We start from the raw sequence: 22883 nt of genomic DNA, 5'->3' as shown, positions 1-22883 counted from the left end.
TTAGACACTATTAAATCCCTGCCTAACGGCAAAAGTCCTGGTCCAGACAGTTTTGGGGCAGAATTTTATAAATTAATGAAGGGAGAAATCGCGCCCACTCTAACATTGCTATATAATCATTTAATAACAACTGGGGTTATGCCCCTTAGTTTTAATGAAGCTAGGATTATCATCCTTTTGAAACCAGGCAAGGACCCTACCTTAATGGGCTCTTATCGTCCAATCTCTCTCTTAAATCAAGACTTTAAAATATTAACTAAACTAATGTCTAACCGCCTACAAAAATATTTGCCTCGCCTGATCTCGCCAGCCCAGTTGGGATTTGTGAAGGTTAGACAGTCGGTAATGGGCGTTTGTGCAGCCATTGCAGCAATAACGCATACCAGCCTTCACAACCTTCAAGATAACATACTTATTAACCTAGATGCCGAGAAGGCTTTCGATAAAATCTCCTGGTTACATCTTCATAATGTGCTTTCTCGGCAGCTCTTTGGAGGACCTTTCAGGGGGCTGGTTCAGGCGATGTACACTTCCCCAACAGCCCAAGTGATGGTAAATGGCATAGCTTTCCCATCCTTTTGTCTTGAACGAGGTACAAGGCAAGTTTGCCACATCTCGCCTTTACTCTTTAATTTAGCACTCAAACCACTTATTCGGCGCATTGCCTCTCCCCTGACCTCTCAGGTATAACGATTGGCAATAGAGAACTAAAGGTTGTCGCTTTTGCGGACGACATTCTTCTCTTTTTGTCTAACCCAAAATACTCCATCCCCTTCCTCATAGACATCATTACACACTTCTCCTCATTTGCCAGTTTCTCCATTCATTTTAATAAGTCAGAGGCTCTGGCCATCTATGGTCAGGTGAGATCTGACTGGATCACTCCTTTTCCTTTCAAATGGGCTGCCACCTACATTACATATCTGGCCATTGCTTTACCACCCCATCCTCATAATATATATATATAAGTATAACACTACTCTGGTGTTTCTTAAGATTCAAACTGAGCTTAATCTATGGCTTTAACCTGCCACTAAATCTGCTGGGAAGATGCAATTTGTTTAAAATGGCCAGCTTTCCGAAATTGCTTTATGTGTTGCAAATGACTCCAGTTCTACTTTCTAAGTCTGATATATCTTCACTTCATTCTATGCTATCCAAATTCATTTGGAATTCTAAAAGATCTAGAATCAGCCTCTATAACCTGATGCAGACAATGCAACGAGGTGGGGTCAAATTGCCTAATATAAAGTACTATAATCTGGCCTGCATTCTTCGCTTTGCGGTAGATTGGGTTAATGGCACTGCCATTTTCACTGATGCGGCTCTGGACTCACAGTTGTGTGCCCCATTCTCGCTTAGTTTTCTTCTACATGCACGCCCATCACAATTAAAACCCCCTCAGATTGACAATCCTTTATTATCCTCTACCATATATGCTTGGAGACGTGCAAGAAAGTCTTTAGGCCTGCAACACTTCTATTCCCTGTCCCTCCCCTTGGTTGGCAACCTGGAGTTCCAGAGGGGTGAAGCTGGATCACCTTTCACAACATGGCAGTCCTCTGGAATTTCATGTCTAAGACATTTACTTAACACATCTAACACCCCACTTGCATTCGAGGAGGCGACGCAACGATTCAATCTCCTATCTAGTCATGCATTCTCATACATACAAGCTACTCACTACCTGCAAATTGATCCTTACCAAACTACGGCCCTAGGATATCACGAATTCATTAGACTCGGTAATTCGCACTCAAACACACTCTGTCTCCACTATATATGGACGTATACGCCCAAAACTGGATCCTGACACAAATTACCCAGCACTTACTAAGTGGGCTTCACAGTCCTTCTCTCTCGACTCTGAAACCATATTAGACACCTTCTTAATAAACCTTAAACTCATTCCGGCCAGTTCCTATCAAGAAATGCTATATAAAATTTTTCAGGTCCCAAATATTGGCCCTTATTCTGATCGGTGCGGTGTTTTCCGCTTGCGGTCGTACCGCCAATGTTTGTCGTCTGCGCATGTGCAGAGGTCACTCTGCGCATGTGCAAGCGGTTTCGCCGTACGTTTTTTTTAGACGCCGCACAGGGGGCGGAGAGGGGTGTGAAGGGCTACTTAGCCTCATTACCCTATGCATACGCCCCGCGTTTCATGGGCGTTCCCATGCAAATGCTGGGCGTATGCATGGTAATGAAGCCGTGACGCATGTGTAGGGGGCGGGCATCTGACATCGCCGGATGTCAGCTGCCCGCCCCCATACATGATTTCATACGGACAAGTGTCCGTGTGGTCTAGGGTGGCGGGAGCTGGTGGAGCGTGCGGCCCTGCATTCGATGGTCGGCGACCATCGAATGCAGGGGCTGCTCCCAAGATGGAGGAGGCGTATCCCCGTCCACTTTCATGCGGACCGCCACATATCCGCGTACGGACGGAGGTGGCGATCCGTATTGAAGGCGAGGATTCGCCTGCACGGTCCTGGCCGCATATTCTGATCTGGCCGCACAGATAAGAATAAGGGCCATTGTCTTTTCTATACCTCATTTTTCACTTTCTTCCCCCAACCTTCCCTTTGTTCCATACTTTTTGTCTCCCTTCTCTTCACTATCCGCACACTGACTGGATCTCTCCGTGGATGGGTCGGCGGTCCGAGACAACTGTTGGTCAGGTACTTTGATTCAACACTTGGTCCTCTACCATGTTAGTGTAGGACCAGGCTGTTCCTTTTTCTTTATTTTTACTTTGTTATTATTTTATTTTGCTTTACTCATTTTGATCACTATACTGACTCAATACTATGGTCGAGTTAAATGTTTAGAGAGATTCTCTCACACCTATTCATCGAAAATCATCGATAGAATTGTATATACAGGTTGAGTATCCCGTATCCGAGTATCCGTTATCCGAATTATTCCAAAAACCATACATTCCAGAAAGTGAAAAAAAAATATTTTTTTGATAAAAACTCACTGGGGACATTTGTAACAGCATCACTGGGGACATGATATGTAACTGGCACTATATATGTGCAAGACAATGATTGCTTGGCATTCAAATTCAATATCTGAGATAGTACACAAATTTTGTTTCATGTTTTAAAACCTTGTTTTTTGAACAAACAAAATATATTTGTGTGTATTTTATGTGGTACTAAAATATATTTGTGTGTATTTTATGTGTTTATACAGCATAAATGCAAGATACTTCAAAATACATAATTGAAATATTAACCCCTTCCCGACATTTGACGTACATGTACGTCATGGTCGGGAAGTATTTCCCGACATTTGACGTACATGTACGTCATGGCTTTAAACTGTCACCGCGTCTATAGACGCGGTGACAGTTTGGAGATGTCTGCTGTCCCTGACAGCAGACATCCCCCCTCGATGCCCCCCCCGGTCGGCGATCGCTGCGATTGGCTGTTCAAAAGTGAACAGCCAATTGCAGCGTTTTCTGTGTTACCGGCGGCTAAGCCGCTCGGTAACACAGAGATCGGTGGTGATCGGTGCTGTTAAGTACAGCACCGATCACCACCGAGCGGCAGCCCGTCCTCCCACCCGCCCGGCAGCCTAACCTCCCACCCACCCGGCAGCCTAACCTCCCACGCAGCCAGCAGCCAGCAGCCGCAGCTCCAGCCCCCCTCCCACCCCCCCCACCAGCCGCAGCACAGTATGAAATTACTTTTAGTGAAATAAAATGAACTATATATATATATATATGTGTATATATATATATATACACATATATATATATATATACACACACACATATATATATATATATATACAGTGATCGGTGCTGTTAAGTACAGCACCGATCACCACCGATCGCCAGCCCCCCCCCCTCCCACCCGGCAGCCCCCCCTCCCACCCACCCGGCTGCCGCAGCGCCAGCACCCCTCCCACCCCCCCACCAGCCGCAGCGCCAGCACCCCTCCCACCCCCCCACCAGCCGCAGCGCCAGCCCCCCTCCCAAAGCTGGTGAGCAAAATGGGGTCACATGTGGGGGGGTTCCACTGTATTGGTGCTTCGGGGGTCTTGCTAATGCAACATAGCACCCACCATTCATTCCACCACCAAATATCACTCCTTCCCTTCTGAGTCCTGCCATGCACCCAACTGGTATTTTTTGGTCACATATGAGGCATTGCCGTACTCGGGAGAAATTGGGGCACAGATTTTGGGGTGCTTTGTCTCCTTCATTCCTTGCGAAAATGAAAAATTTTGAGCCAGAACTGCATTTTTGTGTAAAAAAATACATTTTTTTACACAAAAATGCAGATCTGGCTCAAAATTTTTCATTTTCGCAAGGAATGAAGGAGACAAAGCACCCCAAAATCTGTGCCCCAATTTCTCCCGAGTACGGCAATGCCTCACATGTGACCAAAAAATACCAGTTGGGTGCATGGCAGGACTCAGAAGGGAAGGAGTGATATTTGGTGGTGGAATGAATGGTGGGTGCTATGTCGCATTAGCAAGACCCCCGAAGCACCAATACAGTGGAACCCCCCCACATGTGACCCCATTTTGCAAACTACACCCTTCAGGGAATTCATCAGGGGGTATAGTGTACATTTCAAACCCCCAGGGGTTTCACCAATTTTGATACAACTGAGCTGTGAAAATGAAAAATTAAATTTTTTCATTTTCACAGCCCAGTTGTATCAAAATTGGTCAAACCCCTGGGGGTTTGAAATGTACACTATACCCCTAAATGAATTCCCTGAAGGGTGTAGTTTGCAAAATGGGGTCACTTGTGGGGGGGTTCCTAAATTTTAGCATCTTATGGTGCCTAGAAACCTACATGGTGCCTAAAAAATAATCTCATAAAAAGGAGGCTCCAAAATCAAGTAGGTGCTCCTTCTATTATGAAGCCTGTGGTTTGGTCAACGTGCACACTAGGGCCACATATAGGATATTTTTGAAAACAAAAGAATTGGGGGAATCAATTTTTAGTCACATTTCTCTAGTAAAATCTACTGTGTTCCTTAGAAAAATGTATTAAAATTGCAAATCTGCAAAAAAAAATGAAATTTTGAAATTTCACCTACACTTTGTTTTAATTCCTGTGAAACACCTAAAGGGTTAACAAACTTCCAAAATGCTGTTTTGAATACTGTGAGGGGTGCAGTTTTTGAAATGGCATCATTTATGGGGGTGTCTCACATACAAGTCCCTCAAAGTCACATCAGAACTGAACTGGTCCCTAAAAAAATCAGTGTTTGAAATTTTCTTGAAAATTTGAAAATTTGCTATTCATATTGTAAGCCTCCTAGTGTCCAAAAAAATTACAAGGAAGTTGAAATAATGATGGAAACATAAAGTAGACATATGGTCTATGTTAGTTATTAACTATTTTGAGTGGTATGATTATTTGTCTCACAAGCAGAAAATTTAACATTTTGCAAATTGCTAAATTTTCCATTTTTTTACGACATTTTGGTATTTTTCACAAAAAAACACAGACTGTATCGACCCAAATTTACCACTAATTTGAAGTACAATGTGTCACGAGAAAACAATCTCAAAATCACTGGGATAAGTAAAAGCAAAAAAAAGTTATACCCACTTAAGTGATACATGTCAGATTTGAAAAAAATGGCTCTGTCAGGAAGGCAAAAACTGGCTCTGTCAGGAAGGGGTTAAAATATTCTGAAATACGGAATAATCCGTTATCCAAATTCTCCTGGTCCCGAGCATTTTGGATACGGGATACTCAACCTGTATCTGTATTATCTTGGCTATACTGGGAGATTGCTCTCCCCCTACTTATATAGTGAATTTGTTATGGAAAATGTTGAAAATGGTTCTTGATCCTCACTGTCGTTACTTGAATGTCATCATCCGCTGTCGGGTGTGCTGTATCATGACCTTGTTTTATGAGGCTCAATAAAAATATATAAAAAAAAAAAAAAGAAACCAGCACCAGGCTGGTTCTAAAAATGGGGGACAAAAGGACTGGGTGTTTCCTGTATTTTGGAACCAGCACTAAGCTCCAACAGTCAGCAGTGTCATGCTGATCTGTGCATGGTTCTGTCAAACTTGCCAGCCTGGACCTGGTCTATTTTGTTTGCGATTTTTGGCAAAGTTTACAAAAAATCACACTAAATTACATTTGCAATTTTGATGTTTACTATGAGAAAACATCTGGATGTGATTTGTAATGTTGGATTTGTTTTAGACAACGTGCAATTTTCACCATGAAACGTGTGATTTTACTGCAAAACTCACTCTATTACATGTGCGATTTTCAGAGAACATGTGATTTTGGCCGTTTTTTGCTAAAAAATCGCACACGTCAGAAAATCGCACCTTTCTACATTTCACCCACATCTTTATTTTTTTTTAAATATAGTTTATTGAGTGCAATGCATAATAAATCATAAACAGACAGTGTTTGTTCCATGCATGTCAATAACATATACATAGAGCTCAAGAAAGAACATGAAAATATCAGGCATCTGTTTTTTCACCCACATCTTTAAAAGATCTCCTATCTAAGTAAATTTACCCCAAAGTGCAGAAAAAAAATTCTGTTGCTTTTTGGGGTCATTTTTGTGCATGCAAATTTTGCTTACCTTACAATCATTTAACTTTTTCCCAGGACTGGTCTCCTCTGGATGATAAAACCATTTGACTCTCACCACCATGTTATTTCCCCAAGATTCCCACATGCTCTGAATACATCCAATATAGGGCAAATTTGGACGTCCAGCTGATAAGAACACTGCACAATCCCCAATTCGGATAATTTCTTTTCCACGGACAATGGCTTTGTAGAATAATTTCCGTGCCTTGCCTTTCATTCCTCGCCTCTGAAATTATAGAAAAAGTTAATTAAAGTAAAACAAAGCATACAATACGTGATTTTCCGGAGCCTCCCGGCCATTTCGGGAGGGTAGGCAACGATTGTGTGTTCATATTTATGTATTTTAACGATTTGTGTGTACATATTTATGTATGTACGTGTAAAAAAGTTGCATTAATGAGTACTGTATACACAATTTTGCATTGCATAAAAGGGAGAGAGATAAACATCTATCCAATCAGCTCCTTACTGTAATTTTTCAAACCCAGCCTGTTTATCACTCTCCATTTTAAATCTTTTTTTAAAGCTTGATACATCTGGTTCTTTGTATGTCTATGCTTACCTTAACAATCTCCAGTCAGTGGCGTAGCCGCCATGAGGCAGACCCCATGGCGGCTTGAAGGAGCAAGCGCCATGGGGTCTGTGGTGGGCGCCGGTGCCTGTCAGGTACAGGTAGGGCCGCAATCTGGGCGGTACTGCCGATACCACTGTCCCGGCTGTCATATGTCGGGGGAGGAGGCACGAAGATCGCTAGTAACATACAGCTCCCTGATACTGCTGTGTGCTTCCTTCTCACACAGCACCCAGCAGCATCAGGGAGCTGTGTGTTACTAGCGATTATTCCCTGCCCCAACAGAGTGTGTGAGACACCACCAGGGAGAGACGGCAGCAGATTTTTGAGTGAGGAGAGAGCTCAGCTGCCTCTCCATAATGGCAGTGCTGCTGTGTGTTTGTGAGACCCGCCTCCTGCAAAGCACTACTGTGTGTCTGCAGGCTCCTTCATGATATCTCTGCTGCAGGAGGAATCCCCATGGAAACAAGAGAAATAGATAAGTTGGTTGAAGTGGCTGTTGAAGAACTAGCACTTCAATGCCATACCTTCTTACAGCCTTACTTTACTCCAGCATTCCCTGCCCTGTGCCCCCTAGCCCTGACTTCCCTACCCTGTGCCCCCTAGCACTGCCTTCTCTTCTCTGTGCCCCCTAACCCTGCCTTCCCTGCCCTGTACCCCATAGCCCTACCTTCCCTTCTCTGTGCCCCCCCCCCCTAGCCCTGCCTTCCCTGCCCTGTGCCCCCTAGTCCTGCCTTCTCTTCTCTGTCCCCCCTAACCCTGCCTTACCTGCCCTATGCCCCCCTAGCCCTTTCCTTCCTTTCCTGTGCTCCCCTAGCCCTGCTTTCCCTGCTCTATGGCCCCATTGCCCTGTCCTCCCTTCCCTGTGCCCCCCTACCCTTGTTTCCCAGCTCTGTGCCCCCCTAGCCCTGCCCTCCCTGGCCTGTGCCCCTATAGTCCAACATTCCCTGCTCTGTGACTAACCATTAGTCTAGGCTTCCCTGCCCTGTGCCAACACCCCCCTTCCATTATATAATATAGATAAGAATGAGAAATATGCTTTTCAGTGTAAACAGAATTTTTTTCCCTATCATTGTTTCCTAAATGAACACAGTGTAAAGCCCCATACAAACACTAGATATGTTTAAAAACAATGTCTAGTGTGAACACTCAATTTCATTATTGTGATGCCACTGAATGATATTGTTCACCAATACCGTTCAGTGTGTATGCTCAATTCATCCACCCATGGCCAATATTGTTTACTATATCGGCAGTGGTGCTTGTCAACTAGTCTGTACGGGGCTTTAGGTTGTTTTTTGTTTTATTCCTGGTAGATGGGGGGGGGGGGGGGGTGGTCAGGATCTTTAACTAAAGTAGTGCATACACACTGAGCTATTTTCCCAAAGAGCAAGATATTTTCAGGAGACGAAAGACTTTGCTGAAAATCTTTCCTTATAAAAGGCTATTTACATAATAAGCTGGGTTTGAATTCCAAGAGTGGCAGCACTAGCCATTTTATTCAGTGCATTTCTGTTCTTGGGGCTTGATTCAGAACTGTTCGCTGGGCTGCGTATATTTGGAGCCCAACGATCAGGTAAATGCCTCCTCGCCCTGGCGAAATCCAGCCCATGTGCACAGCTACGATTTTGTTTGCAGCCGTACATGTAGGGAGAAATCCATTCACCTGCACCAGCCATAAAAGATATATTGGTGGTCAGTGGCGGCGGTAACGTATATGTAGTCTCCATAAAAAAACATACATCGGCATACCTCCCAACAGTCCTGATCCCCGTGGGAACGTCCTGGTTTTCAGGGACGTTCCCATATCCCGTTCGGGGCCGGCAGTGTCCCACCCCGTAGGAAGGGTCTGTTGGGAGTCCCCCCTGTCAGCTGCTGAGCAGTGCTAAATAGACACTGTGTGCATGCGCAGAGCATCTATTCCGGCAGCCAGAGAGGCTAGGGGCATGGCTAGAGGCTCACAGAACCTCTGGGTCATGCCCCCACAGCATCAAAACGGGAGCGTGGCCTCGCGAGAAGACCCAAGTATAGGCCACGCCCCCTAATATTGGTGTCCCGCATCAATGATCCTAAAAGTTGTGAATTATGCATTGGTGGGCAGTGGTGACAGTGTTATATACATTGCTGGCCTGTTTTAAAATCATAGGTGGGCAGTGGTGCCAGTAATATATACTAGTAAATGTATATATTACTGGGTAATAATACTGTAAAATCATTGGTGCCCAGTGGTGCCAGTGATATATACATTGCTGGCCTGTGTGTGAAACTGACGGGTGGCGTGTGTGAAACTGACTGTATTTGCAGCGGGAAGGGAGCAGCGCTGGTGCACGGGCGCCGACGCTATGCTCTCGAAGCAGGGGGAGAGAGCAGGGCGGGCTCACCGGGCACGTCTATGCTCTGTGTACAGTAGCCCGGAGCAGGGGAAGTTAGATAGGTGGGACCGCCTGGTGCATCTATGCTCTGTGTGCAGTAGAGCCCAGAGCAGAGGGAGGAAGCAGGACGGGACCACCGTGCGAAGTTGTCTCATCTTTCAGCCATCATCACTCGCGCACCTACACACTGAGTGATGATGGTTGAAAAATTAACCATAATTGAAAAACATGCTGGTAAAACCAGCCGACGGCCCACCTCGCTGGAGCAGGAGCACGCATCATCGTTAGCAGTTCATCGCTGGGGCATACACACTGGGCGATTTTCAGTGCAAAATCTCTCAAAACGGCCGTTTTTAGTGATTTGAGCAATTAACACTGCCGTCACTAGACTGCATGGGATGTTCCCCCAGCACAGGGCAAGACCGCCCCACTCACTGGGTCCCTCCCTACGATGCGCCAACAAAATGTTGTGGGCAGACTGCTAAATTGTGAGCGGTTCACTACATAGTGAATTGCTCACACATTACCAGCTGCCCTCTGGCTCCAAAACCAGGAGCAGGACAGCCATGTTTGGGTTGCATTGGCTGCGTTTGACATCACACAGCCACTGACGGCCTTATGATGAGCGGTCCGGACACACCTGCATTGTCGAGACTGCTCCCACCAAATGATAGGTTGCCAAGCCTCCACCGATTGCATCATTGCCACCCTGCCACTGTCTTTGGCTGGCACTAAAACTGTGATCTTCTGTGATTGCAATTTCAGGGATCGCGCATGCATGCTGCGGCGCTTGCACGTGTATGCAGAAGTACAGAAATCACCAAATAGTGATTTACGCACTTCTGTGCGTGAGTCTCAATTAGCCCCACGTCAGTTCATTGTTTTAACCTACCCAAAGCGATCTATTCTAACTTTATCAAGTTACAGTGGGGCAGATGTATCATAGCAGCGCTTATCGCGCCGCTATGATACTTCCTGCTTCGCCTCAATAGCGAGGCGAAGCAGGAAGGGACATCGACAAGATGTATTAACATCTTGTCTGCCGAAGCGGGGGAGCGTTAACTCCCCCCTTCGGCGATATCCCTTTCTGGAGATAGCGCATCAGTTAATACTGATGCGCTATCTCCTGTCCCCCGGCCGGCCGCACTGGGCATGCGCGGGATCTCGCTGTTTACGCGAGATCCCCAGCGCAGCCCAGACCTAACAGCAGGGACAGCGCTGTCCCTGCTGTTTAGATAGGGCTTCGCCAGCCTGATGCTGGCGAAGCCAAACCCGGCTTCGTGCGGAACGGTCAGCGATGCTGACCGTTCATACATTCGGCCTGCTATCATTTTGATAGCAGCGCCGATATGGACAGGGGCGCATAGCGCCCCTGTCCATTACCGCATCCCGGCACGATCATACATGGGGAGAAGCGGTATCAGTGCACATAACGTGCGCTGATACCCCTTCTCCCCCATAACGACGGATCATAGATCTGCCCCAATATACAGTATGGCTTTTTGCTATCTACTGTATGCTCCATCCAAGATTAGAGCATCTTGGTAAATGTTTTTATGGAAGAGCTGTTTAGGATCAAAGGTTGAATGTGGCTGTAAATTACATAGTTGTGGAGCAATTGTAGAGACAGTGTATCCATAGTCAGTTTTAGACCAAAAGTAATCAGGTTGTTTAATGGGAACAAAGGACATGCTTTCGCTCAATACCCAATCGCCCAATTTGGGGGACATGTCGTGAATGGATTCTCTTTTTGTCATTCTGGGTTGCCTACTTTGCAACCAAGAAGACGCAATCTAAGCCGGAGGCCTTGGTAAGTATAATTTCCTTTCACATCTACCAAGTGGATTTCTATTGGACAAGGGGATGGGCCAATTTTGGAATCCATAGGTAAGTATAGTATGAATGTTAATAATACATATTTACATAGTAGTTAAGGCTGAATAAAAAGATGCGTCCATCGAGTTCAAATTTGGTTAGTATGATCCATTTTATTCTGATTTATTTAATACAGATTATGATTGTTGTTAGTACACCTGGATGTTTTTACCCAATAGTTTATCCAACCTTATTTAAATGTATTTATTGTGTCTGCCGACACCACCTCTCCAGAAAGAGCATTCCACGATTTGGCTGCCAAAATCTTCTTTTCTCTAGTCTAAACTCATGCCCATGTGTCCTGTAACCCTTGTTCAAAGTGAAAAGGTTGCATGACAGTTATATTGGCCCCTGATTTGTTAAATTTGTCTTCATAGCTTAAAGTTTAAGGATGTCCTTTTTATAGTGTGGGGCCCAGAATTGTACTTCGTATTCTAGATGCGATCTAACCAATTCTTTGTAGAATGGTATAATTACATTTGAGTTCCTAGTCTCCATACCCCTTCTTATACATGCTAGTATCCTGTTGGCCTTATTTGTTGCTACATGACAGTGAACACTACACCCCAGTTTGTTATCAATTTGAACTCCTAGATCCTTTTCCAGTTCTGAAATACCCAAAGCAACCCCGCTTAGGTTATAACTAGCACACTGGTTATGTCTCTTAAGATGCATAACCTTGTATTTATCCACATTGAACCTCATTTTCCAATTTTTATGCCCACTCTTCTAGTTTTTTAAGATGGCTCTGAATCACGGAGACAGGCTCTAATTACTCTGCTCAGTTTTGTGTTATCAGCAAAGATGGAAGATGGAAACCCACCCCAATATCATTTATAACTGTTAAATAAAAGGGGCCCTAGCACAGATCCCTTTGGCACTCCAATTAGTACTGGAATCATACTTAATACAGCACCATTTACTCTCTGTTCTCTATTCCACAACCCATCTACAAATCTTTACCCCTAGCCCCAAATCCTCCATTTTATTTATCAACTTCTTATGTGGCTACAGCATTTCCCTTGTCTAGGTTGTTGCTGACTTCCTCATAAAAGCTTAATAAATTTGATTGGCATGAGCAATTTTTCACAAACCCATGTTGGTTAATACTGATTTATATACTATAGAGCAGCGGTTCTCAAACCTGACCCCAAAGTAAGTCCCGACCTTCTCCAACATGGGGTCGTGACTCCAGTTTTATTGTCTGATGGGGTCCCAGAGCAAAATAGTTTGAGGACCCCTGCTAAATGTTTTTGAATATATCCCTTAAAATTCCCTCAAATAATTTTCCCACTATTGATGTTAAGCTCACAGGTCTATAATTTGCTGTGTCATCCTTTTTATCGTATTTAAATATTGGTACTACCTCCGCTATTCTCCAGTTCTTAGGCACTTTACCAGATGAAAATGAGTTCTCAAAAATGTAATACAGAGGGTTTGCTAATTCCTCCCTTAATTCCATTAGAACCATAGGATGAACCTGGGGATTTTTTTGCTTTGATTTTGCTGAGCCTCTTTTTTATCTCATCTGTCTTAAATGCAATATTAAGTTCTAGCTGGCTTGTCAAATGTATGGTACCTGTGGGTTCCACTGTCTGCTCAACACTGATGAGAAAACAGTTCTGCTTTTTCCTTATCCTCATTAAAGCTTTTTCCGTTGATATTGGTTAATGGGCCTATGTTCTCTTTTATTATTCTCTTGCTATTTATGCATTTGAAAAACTTCTTAGGATTGTATTTGCTCTCTGTGGCTGCGCGCTCTTCATTTTCCCCTTTACAAATTTAATTTACTTCTTTGTACTTATTGAATGCCTCCTAATTCCCATTGCCTTGTAAAATATAAATGCTCTTGTCTTATTATTATTGCTGTTCTTATTTTTTTGTCCAACCATGGTGGCTTTTTCCAATTGATTTTACCCTTATTGCCTTTTGGGATAGATTTAATAATTAGTGTTTCTAGCAAAACTTTTTAGGGTTTCCCACATTTCCTCTGCATTTTCCCCCTCAAATAACAATTCCCACTCAATTTATTTTAAAGAATCCCTGAATAATTCAAAGTTTGCTTTCCTTATATTTTATATTTTAGTTGGTTCTGTATGATGTTGTTACAGAACGTGATTTCTAGTGAGACCATGTTGTGTAAGTTTAGGAACACAATGCTTTTAGATGACATACTGGTCTCATTAGTTCAGTTGATGTCTGTAAAGTTAAAATCCTGAATAATTAATACCTGCACCTGATCTGCCAAATTTTTGATTTGGTCTAAAAGTCGTGTCTCATCGCTTTCATTGTTCGGTGGTCTTTAACATACCCCTATTAAAAGTTTATTTGATTTTTTGTTATTTTCAGTTATCACTGGCCACACGGCCTCTGTATCAGCTATCCCCAAGCTCATTTCCTTCCCACATGGTTTTAAGTTTGTTCTTATATAATGGCACCTTCCCCCTTCTATTTTCCCTGTCTTTCCTGAAAAAGGTGTATACCTCCATGTTTATAGCCCAATCGTGCGACTCGTTGCACTATGTTTCTGTTACACAAATTATATCATAATCATCGCTGGCAGTCACGATTTCTAGTTCCCCATTTTTTTCTCCCAAGCTTCTTGCATTGGCCAGTAAGCATTTCAGTTTACTTTCTCACTTTCCTCCTTTCAAGGTTTGTTCTTGATGTTTTACTGATTTCTTACTAAATCTAGTTTTCCTCCCCAACTCCCCTTCTCCAACCCTCATTCTCTTGCATTGCATCCAATTGCAAAAGTGTATGGACACCATATGATTCATAAAGCAAGTGTATCTATTTCTTCTTTCTGGGCCATTGCCAAGATTAAATACTGCACAGTAAACTGTTATTAGCAAAAAGGCTCAGAACATATATTGATCTAAACCTGGCTTTGCTGTATATAAGAATCTAATAAAGGAAATACAGTATTCACATGGTATTTTCACTTTCTATAAGCCTATCTAATTGTGTGTTAACTGTACGGTCTCTGCTTATTGTTACCTACCTGACTGTTGCAACGACCAGCTGCGTCTCTTATGGCTGCCTAGGCGTTGTGCAGCTCAGCCTGGGGGTAGCCAGCCGCTGGCGTAGCTGGTGATAGAATCGCCAGCCCCTGCAAAGATGACCCCCGCTACATCTGTATACATTGTTTAATTTGCTCTTTGAGGTAATGCATAAATAAGAATTCATCCTCTGGAAGAATACTTAACAATACAGTGTATCCATTGATTCTATATAGGATCTTTCTGGGCTCACTGCCGATACCCGAGACAAAATCCCCTAATAAACAAGCGCATCATATATAAATCCATACGACTCTCCCTATTTGTTTCATTAACAGAAAGAAACAAAGGGACTCTTACTCAAATTAAATAAAAGTTAAGTTTTAATGAATATGCATTGAACGTTAAAATAATTTTTTCAAGATGTGTCCACACATTGCAACCCCCTTTTTCTCTTTTTTTTAGGTATGCCACTTAGGACAGATATCCAGGTATGCCACTTAGGACAGATATCCAACATGAAAAACCACCGTTTAACACCACTTTGTTCTCTATCCTGCAGACAGGATAGATCCTCTATCCACCTTCTACCAACTTACACCCAGAAGCTAAGGTCAGCTAAACCAGTGGTCAGATCAGTCAAAAGCTGGACAAACGAGGCAAAAATCAAGCTTCAGGCCTGTCTCGAATGCACAGACTGGGGAGTCTTTGAATCCTCCGCTACAAACCTAGACGATCAAAACAGCACGCACCTTCAACAACAACAAGCCATGGTTCAGCGGTCAACTCAGGAAGCTCCGTCGGGCAAAGGAAGAAGCCTATCGCAGTGGTGATATTGTCCTGTACAAACAGGCCAGGAACTCCCTAACACGGGAAATCAAGCTGGCAAAAAAAAGATTCTCAGACAAGCTGGCGAACAACCTGTCAACCAACGACCCCGCGTCAGCTTGGAGAGGCATGCAAGCTATAACCAACTACAAGATCTCTCGAACCCCCTCCACCATGCACCAGAAACTAGTGAACGAGCTGAACGATTTCTACTGCAGGTTCGAGAAGGAAGCTACCTGCATCAGTCCAACCCCTGACCGGGGCAAAATGGCTTGCCCACCCTCCTTCCAAAACTGCCACCCCCAGACTCTCCAGGTGGACCAAACAGAGGTAGAAGGAATGTTCAAGAGGGTCAACCCTAGGAAAGCTGGAGGCCCAGACGGAGTGTCTCCATCTGCCCTCAAGACCTGTGCAACACAGCTCTCCCCTATCTTTACCAGGATTTTCAACACTTCACTAGAAATGTGCAAGGTCCCCACCTGCTTCAAAGCCTCAATTATCATCCCGGTTCCCAAGAGCTCAACTGCGAAAGACCTCAATGACTACAGGCCGATTGCACTAACATCAGTGGTCATGAAAGTGCTTGAACGTATGGTGCTGAACCACCTGAGAGTTGTTACAAATGCTCACCTCGACCCCCTGCAGTTTGCCTACCGAGCAAACAGAAGTGTCGAGGATGCAGTCAACCTAGGGCTGCACCACATTCTACAGCACCTGGACAGTCCAGGCACCTATGCAAGGATACTATTTGTTGATTTCAGCTCGGCATTCAACACTATCATCCCTCACATCCTGGAGCCAAAACTCCGTTCACTAGGAGTCCCAGAACCTACATGCTCCTGGATCACTGACTTCCTGACTGAAAGGAAACAGGCGGTGAAAGCAGGCGCATTCATTTCAAACACATGCACAATTAGCACCGGTGCCCCTCAAGGATGTGTCCTCTCCCCCCTGCTCTTCTCCCTCTACACAAACGACTGGACGACACAACGGTTATCGGCCTAATCATGGATGGAAACGAGTCGGCATACAGACGGGAGGTGGATCGGTTAACTAAATGGTGTAGCGGAAACAACCTTGACCTCAACCCCCTCAAAACGGTGGAGATGGTGGTGGACTTCAGAAGGAAACCAAATGCCATGCACCCACTCATAATATCTGATAGAGTAGTGTCGAGGGTAGACTCCTTCAAATTCCTAGGAACAAAGATTTCCTGCTACCTCAAATGGGGTCCCAACATCATTACAACTGTCAAGAAGGCTCAGCAGCGGTTGTTCTTCCTGAGGCAACTCAAGAAATTCAACATCCCGCAGGAGCTGCTGCTCATCTTCTACACTGCCATAGTAGAGTCTGTCCTTTGCTCCTCGATCACAATCTGGTTCGGAGGAGCAAACGAGAATGACAGACGAAAGTTGCAAAGAGTGGTGAGGATGGCAGAAAAGATCATTGGGGCGGAGCTCCCCACTGTCCAAGAACTATACCTAGCCAGGGTCAATAAGCGTGCAGGAAAGATCTTGGCGGACAAGCTACACCCTGGCCACAACCTGTTTGAACCCCTTCCGTCAGGTAGACGTTTTAGGTCCATCCCAGCAAAGACGACAAGAACTACAAAAGGCTTCTTCCCAATAGCTGTCCACCAACTAAACCGTATTGAACATAAAAAATACTAACTCGAACTTTTCTAGATACATGTGAAATGTATGTGATGTTTGTTTATGCCTCTCTTCCCACCCCCTTTGTGTTCCCTGATTGATGCTGCACTGTTACCACAAAAAATTCCAAGCATACGCAAGTATACCTGGCCAATAAAGATGATTCTGATTCTGACAGTTTCTTACCCAGCTACAAAATTTTACCCCAAACCCAATTTTGTTGATCAACCTCTTATGTGGCACAGTATCAAAGGCTTTTGCAAAAGTCCAGGTAGACCACGTCTACAGCATGCCCTATATCTAGGTTCTTGTTGACTTTCTCTTACAAAATTATTAGGTTAGTTTGTTATGAACTATTTTTTTTACAAACTCATGCTGGTTTCTACCTCAAATAACTTTCCCACATTGATGTTAACCTCACAAGTTTAAAATTTGCATGGTCATCTCTTTTTCTTTTTTTTTTAATATTGGTACTATTTCTGCTATTCTCTAGTCCTTTGTCACAGCACCAGATGAAAATGATTTAGCAAAAATGTACTGCTGATTATTTGCTAACTCCTCCCTGAGTTCCGTTAGAACCCTAGGACGTATCCCATCTGGCCCTGTTGATTTATTTGTTTTGACTTGTGGATTTCCTCTGTAGCGAAATCTATATTTAGTTCTAGTGAGCTCCTCCTATATGTGGTTCCTGTAGATTCCACTGCCTGCTCCTCCCTAGTAAAGACAGATACAATAAATGTATTTAACAGTTTAGCATTATCTTCATTAATACTATTTCCATTAATGTTGGTTAAGGGGCCTATGTTCTCCTTTATTAATATTTTGCTCTTTATGTATTTAAAAACTTTTAAGAATTTGTTTTGCTTTCAGTGGCTATTAGCTTTTCATTTTCACTTTTAGCTGCTTGAATTTCCCTTCTACAATTTTTATTTAATGCTTTGTCCTTAGTGAACCTCCTAGTCCCCATTAGCCTTGCATATTTTAAAAGCTCTCCTTTTTAAGGTTTATTGCATCCCTATCTTTTTTGTTCAACCATGACAGGTTTGTTCTGTTGATAGTTATTTCCCTTTGGGATACATTTATTTGTTAGTGTATCCAGCAACTTTTTGAAAGTTTCCTACATTTCCTCTGTGTTTTCCTCTTAAATAGCACATTCCACTTTATTTATTTTGAAGAGTCCCTAAACAATTTGAAATAATCTTTCCTATATACTTTTGAGTATAGTTGCATCTTTCCTAAAATTAAGTATAGAAAATGGCTGCCTCACCTTTTTGTATGCTCCTGAACATCTCTTAAAAACAGCCTAAATTCAACATAAATGACATGTGAATCATCATAAATTTCCAAGGACTTACCTCCAACTTGTACTATCCTCTGTGGACATCTCATCAAAATCAACGGATTGTATTCCTACGCTGAGATACACACTGGATTGAAACCTCTGCTTTTATCCACTGAGAACCCCTTCAGTTTGTCATCTACTGTACTCTGCATTGGATAACCCAAACAAGGTACTGTGGACTACAGCATATCTTTAATCCCATATAGCATCTTTCTTAGACTTCATTCACCTCTATAATAACTCCAATTATTTGCATTAATAAACTCAGTCTCTGAATTGCTTAAGGGTCACTGTTCATTTCAAATAGCAGGACCCCAACCACCCTCAGCTTGCATATGTACATGTTATCTCTACCCCCACAAGGAATCTACTGTTCAGTACTTCAAAGAGTTCTCACACTGACATTTTCACACCTACACAATTAGGAATTGGACTCCAACACCTTTTCACAAGCTTGCTTTGTCCTGGAAAAAATGACTAATTCAGTAGCAGAAATGAAAAGATTAATATATCAATTGAATTTAAGAGAAGCTATAGGGGGATTGGTACTAAATCCTGGAGGTCAACACCGGAATCCCAATGCCGAAATCCCAACAAGAGGGGGACGTGGATCGCCCCCCCTTGCAGGCTCGCTGCGCTCGCCACGCAGCAGGCCCGGTGCTTCGCTACGATTGACAATCCTACTTTAAGTGGCTGCTATTGGCAAGGTACCCTTGGTAGTGCCTGCTTACATTACCTATGTAACACACCTCTTTGTTTTCACTTATGAGAGGTGCCTTGTCATTCCAGCCACTATGGCTGGTTTTCTCTAAAAGTACATTAACAGGTATTCATTATATTATATATCACACTTTCAATCATGCCATTTTAATATGATTATTACGTCAGTATTTATATTGAACAAAAGAAGTTACCTGAGTTGGTTTACCGAACCACTTCCAGAGCTGTCTAGCAGGCAGGAAGGCAGCAATTTTAGGCCTATTCTCTACTGATGGCAATCTCTGTCTTTTTGCCAGCTCCTTAGTTGTCGGCAGATGTATACCTTCTCTTTTCTTTGGTTTGCATTTTATACCTCTCTGTTGCTCTTGCTTTGGTTGCCTAATGTGTACAGTAGTCTTAGATTTGCTGTTGGATGTCCTAAAATTGCAATGCTGCTTTTCAGCATCGGGCAAGTTGGAAGCAACATTTGAAGTATCTTCCTCTGAGCTACTTGAGGAAGCATCATCTGTTAAAGAGGATGATGAGCAGGAAGAACTGGAAGTAGAAGATGAAGATGTTGAAGATGAGGATGAAGAGGAGGATGAAGACGAAGAGGTTGATGATGAAGAAGAAGAGGAGCTACTGCTGGTAGAAGATTTTGATGTTGAGCTACTAGAGCTGTGTTGTGTTTTTCCCTGTCTTTTCTTCCTCTTATCTTCCTCAGACTCTGAGCTACTATTACTGTTTTGTGTTTCTTTCTTCTGGTTTTCTATTTTCTGATCAGACATCATTTTTGAGTTGTTGTCTGCTTTATTAAAAGCTTCAGAATGTAACATTTGCTCTATGTCTCGGTGCTTTGTATCTGCATGCTCTTCTTTGGATTTGTTGGAATCTACATTAGAGTAGCATCCACTTATCATTCTCTTACGATTTCTTTTAATTTTATTGTTAGAATCTTCAAGTTTCATCATGACCTCTTTCATTTTTTTAGTCTTTGGAGACATAACGCCTTCATGATCCAATTTAACAAGAAGCTGACCTTCAGTTTTCCGATGACTTTTGTCCACTGCAACAAAATCTTTCTGTTCTAATTTTCGTCTCTTTTTTGTCTTTTTTCTCTCTTTTAATGTACTGGAGTTGAATCCATTTGCAGTTAATTCACAGTACAAGCCTCCACTAGCCACATTTCTAAAAACAGAACCAAGATAAAATGTTTTCTTATTTTTCACTTCTTGATGTTTTCTAACACTTGGTGCAGAAGCAACATCTGGTGTTTGTCGGATGCTTTCTCTATGTGTCTTATTTATGTTTAACTTGATCAAATTCAGTTGTTTTTCCTCCACTTTCTTAACTGTCTTTGAGATATCTTCATCTGCATTTTGTTGAATTGCTGATTCTTCTGTAATAATGAAATTTAAATAAGTGAAAGCTTAAAATGGGAAACTTACTTTACATTGTATAAACTGAATCTATCTATCTATATATCTATATATGTGTGTCTAGTCAGGGGCAAAACTAAAACTTTGAGGGCCACATAGAAAAATATTGAAAGGGCCACATAGAAAAATATTGAAAGGGCCACCCTCCTACCATTGTCATTATAATGCCCCTTGGGGGGGGGGAGTAATGTTGTCCTATGAGTGGCAGCACTTCTACTAGCTCTCTTAGTGCTTCTGCTAATTCAGCACCTGTAGCATTCCATTCTGCCTGCGTCCTGACTTCCTCTACTGTTCAGAGCATCCACTATCAGAATACCTAGTTTTCTGATTGCCTTCTACACCTGCTGGTCTATTTATTGCTCTTAATACCTGCCTAGCTACATTCTCACTACAGCTGTCAAGTCAACAGTCAGAGAGACAAACATCTATATCTGCAATAAATACAGATGCCTGCTGTTGCCGTTATCATCATTGGTGAACCTCTCTTGTGACAACCATAGTGATACCCAGTGCATACTTACCTGCAGTGACCTCATTCAGCAGCTCTCATCATTGTTCTACTCAATCTAAGCCTATCAATACTTACCAGTTATTCCCTGGCTTAACTAGTCTTCCAGAGACTCTACCTTCCCCAGTGAGGGGTTCCTCCACAGACTTGTATTACTCTCTATGCAGTCTAAGTTTATTAAAGAACCCAGCTTTCGTTATACTTCAGCTCCAGTCCAGAGTCACCCCTCAGATGAGACAAAATTAACTTTATAATTAAATAAACACACCTGATATCTGCTTGATGCTTGGTTTACGTCCCCTAGGTTTTCGATTAAGCTCCATTTCTTCACTACTCATTATACTGCTCTCCTTCGTCTCATTTTTTTCTTTGCTAGATTTACGGACTTTCCTTTTAGCACTAGGTACCAAAAGAGCAGGTGATGGTTCTGCACCTGGGTATTAAAAATAAGACATTATTAGTAGCTATTCAAAGAAGAAGAATACTTTTTTTAATATATATAAATATATATATATATATATATATATATATATAACAATACAATATCACTAGATATTTGCGCTAAGTAAGGGTGGTCGCTACTAACACTAGATTCCCTACTAGAGGGATCCACAATCCAATACACAACCCAATAGTGTTATACAGCGCCCATGTAAAATGTATCAATATGATGATTTCAGTCTTTCCACTTGTAATGAATTATTATCAACCAAGACTTCTTTTAAATATATATATAAAGAAAATATATAAAGTTAAAAATAAAAATATATATACATCAAGAGATAGGGGGTTGTGACCTTTCCTGCGCTGTTTAGGTAGCTGCACTTCTATATACCTATTGTTAATAGAGGTACGGAATAGAAATGAAGAAGGAAGGAGTATAGAGGTGCGCTAGTAGATGTTTCACCAGAGGTATATACACATTGGTAAAAAATATATAAATTTATTCTGTATAACAGTATAAAAACAATTATTTTCAATAGATGGTTTCACATCAGATTATTCAGTACTTGATCCAAATTTTTGCCAGTGTTTTCCTGAAATGACCCTAAGCATGTTGCCCCATAGGGACTTCTTCAGGTGTAACAAGGTATCAATCTGATCTACCGCTAATTCTTTCAAATGGTGGGGAAATTAAATATGGACAGAACCATAGGATGGATCAATTTGAAAAGTATCAATGTGTACTGTCAAAGAATGTATAAGTTTATTAAAGAACCCAGCTTCTTGGGTTTGGCAAAATTTTATTGCAATATTCATTAAATTGGGAGTTTGATTTGTGCACCTGCAACTTTGACTTTGATACCTTGTTAACCCTGAAGAAGGCCCTATGGGACGAAAATCGTAAGTTCATTTCAGGAAAACCCTGGCAAAAAGTTGGAACAAGTACTGAATAATCTGATGTGAAACCATCTATTGAAAATAATTGTTTTTATACTGTTATACAGAATAAATGTATATATTTTTTTACCAATGTGTATATGCCTCTGGTGAAACATCTACTAGCGCACCTCTATACCCCTTATTTCTTTATATATAAATATATATATATATATATATATACACAGTATATATATATATATATATATACATATATATATATATATATATATAGTAGGGAGAAAATAGCGGCACTCTCGGACTTGTTCGAATGAATACTCTTAACTCGAGTTACTTCAACGTTTTGGTCTTTATTTTATAAGACCTTCATCAGGAATAAAAATTACATGCACCAACACCTCTTATATACTTTTACAAACTAACAAAAAACTGTGTCTGTCAGCTGTGACCTCCCACATCCGGTGATGACGTGTTCAGAAAAAAAAGATACGCCTACTACTGACGTGCATAATCCGGAGTCAGACTCTCAAAAAACAGAATAACATGTGTGGTGACCATCACCATGGTAACCTCCTTAACATACACAAGAGTGGATCACAGCAGCTGCAAAAAATAAAGTATATTACCTAACTTATATATACATTTCAACTGTAAGC

The 22883-nt window shown here is 42.2% G+C and overlaps 1 protein-coding gene across 4 annotated transcripts in view; it reads right to left on the bottom strand.

Moving 5' to 3' along the window:
* Window positions 1–22883, bottom strand: part of TNRC18 (trinucleotide repeat containing 18) — a 351855-nt gene that overhangs the window by 20518 nt on the left and 308454 nt on the right. For all 4 annotated transcript variants that reach the window (XM_083153575.1, XM_083153577.1, XM_083153573.1 and 1 more), the window contains 3 exons: window positions 21155–21319; window positions 19155–20338; window positions 6588–6824 (listed from right to left, as the gene is read on the bottom strand). In XM_083153575.1, coding sequence (XP_083009701.1) covers window positions 6588–6824; window positions 19155–20338; window positions 21155–21319 — 1586 coding nt within the window. The remainder of the gene's footprint in view (window positions 1–6587; window positions 6825–19154; window positions 20339–21154; window positions 21320–22883) is intronic.

This window comes from Crinia signifera, chromosome 7, assembly GCF_055691185.1.
Source record: "Crinia signifera chromosome 7, ASM5569118v1, whole genome shotgun sequence".
In the NCBI taxonomy this organism is placed as follows: domain Eukaryota; kingdom Metazoa; phylum Chordata; class Amphibia; order Anura; family Myobatrachidae; genus Crinia; species Crinia signifera.
The sequence above is the reverse complement of the archived record's forward strand: the minus strand, read 5'-3'. Positions and strand labels throughout refer to the sequence as shown.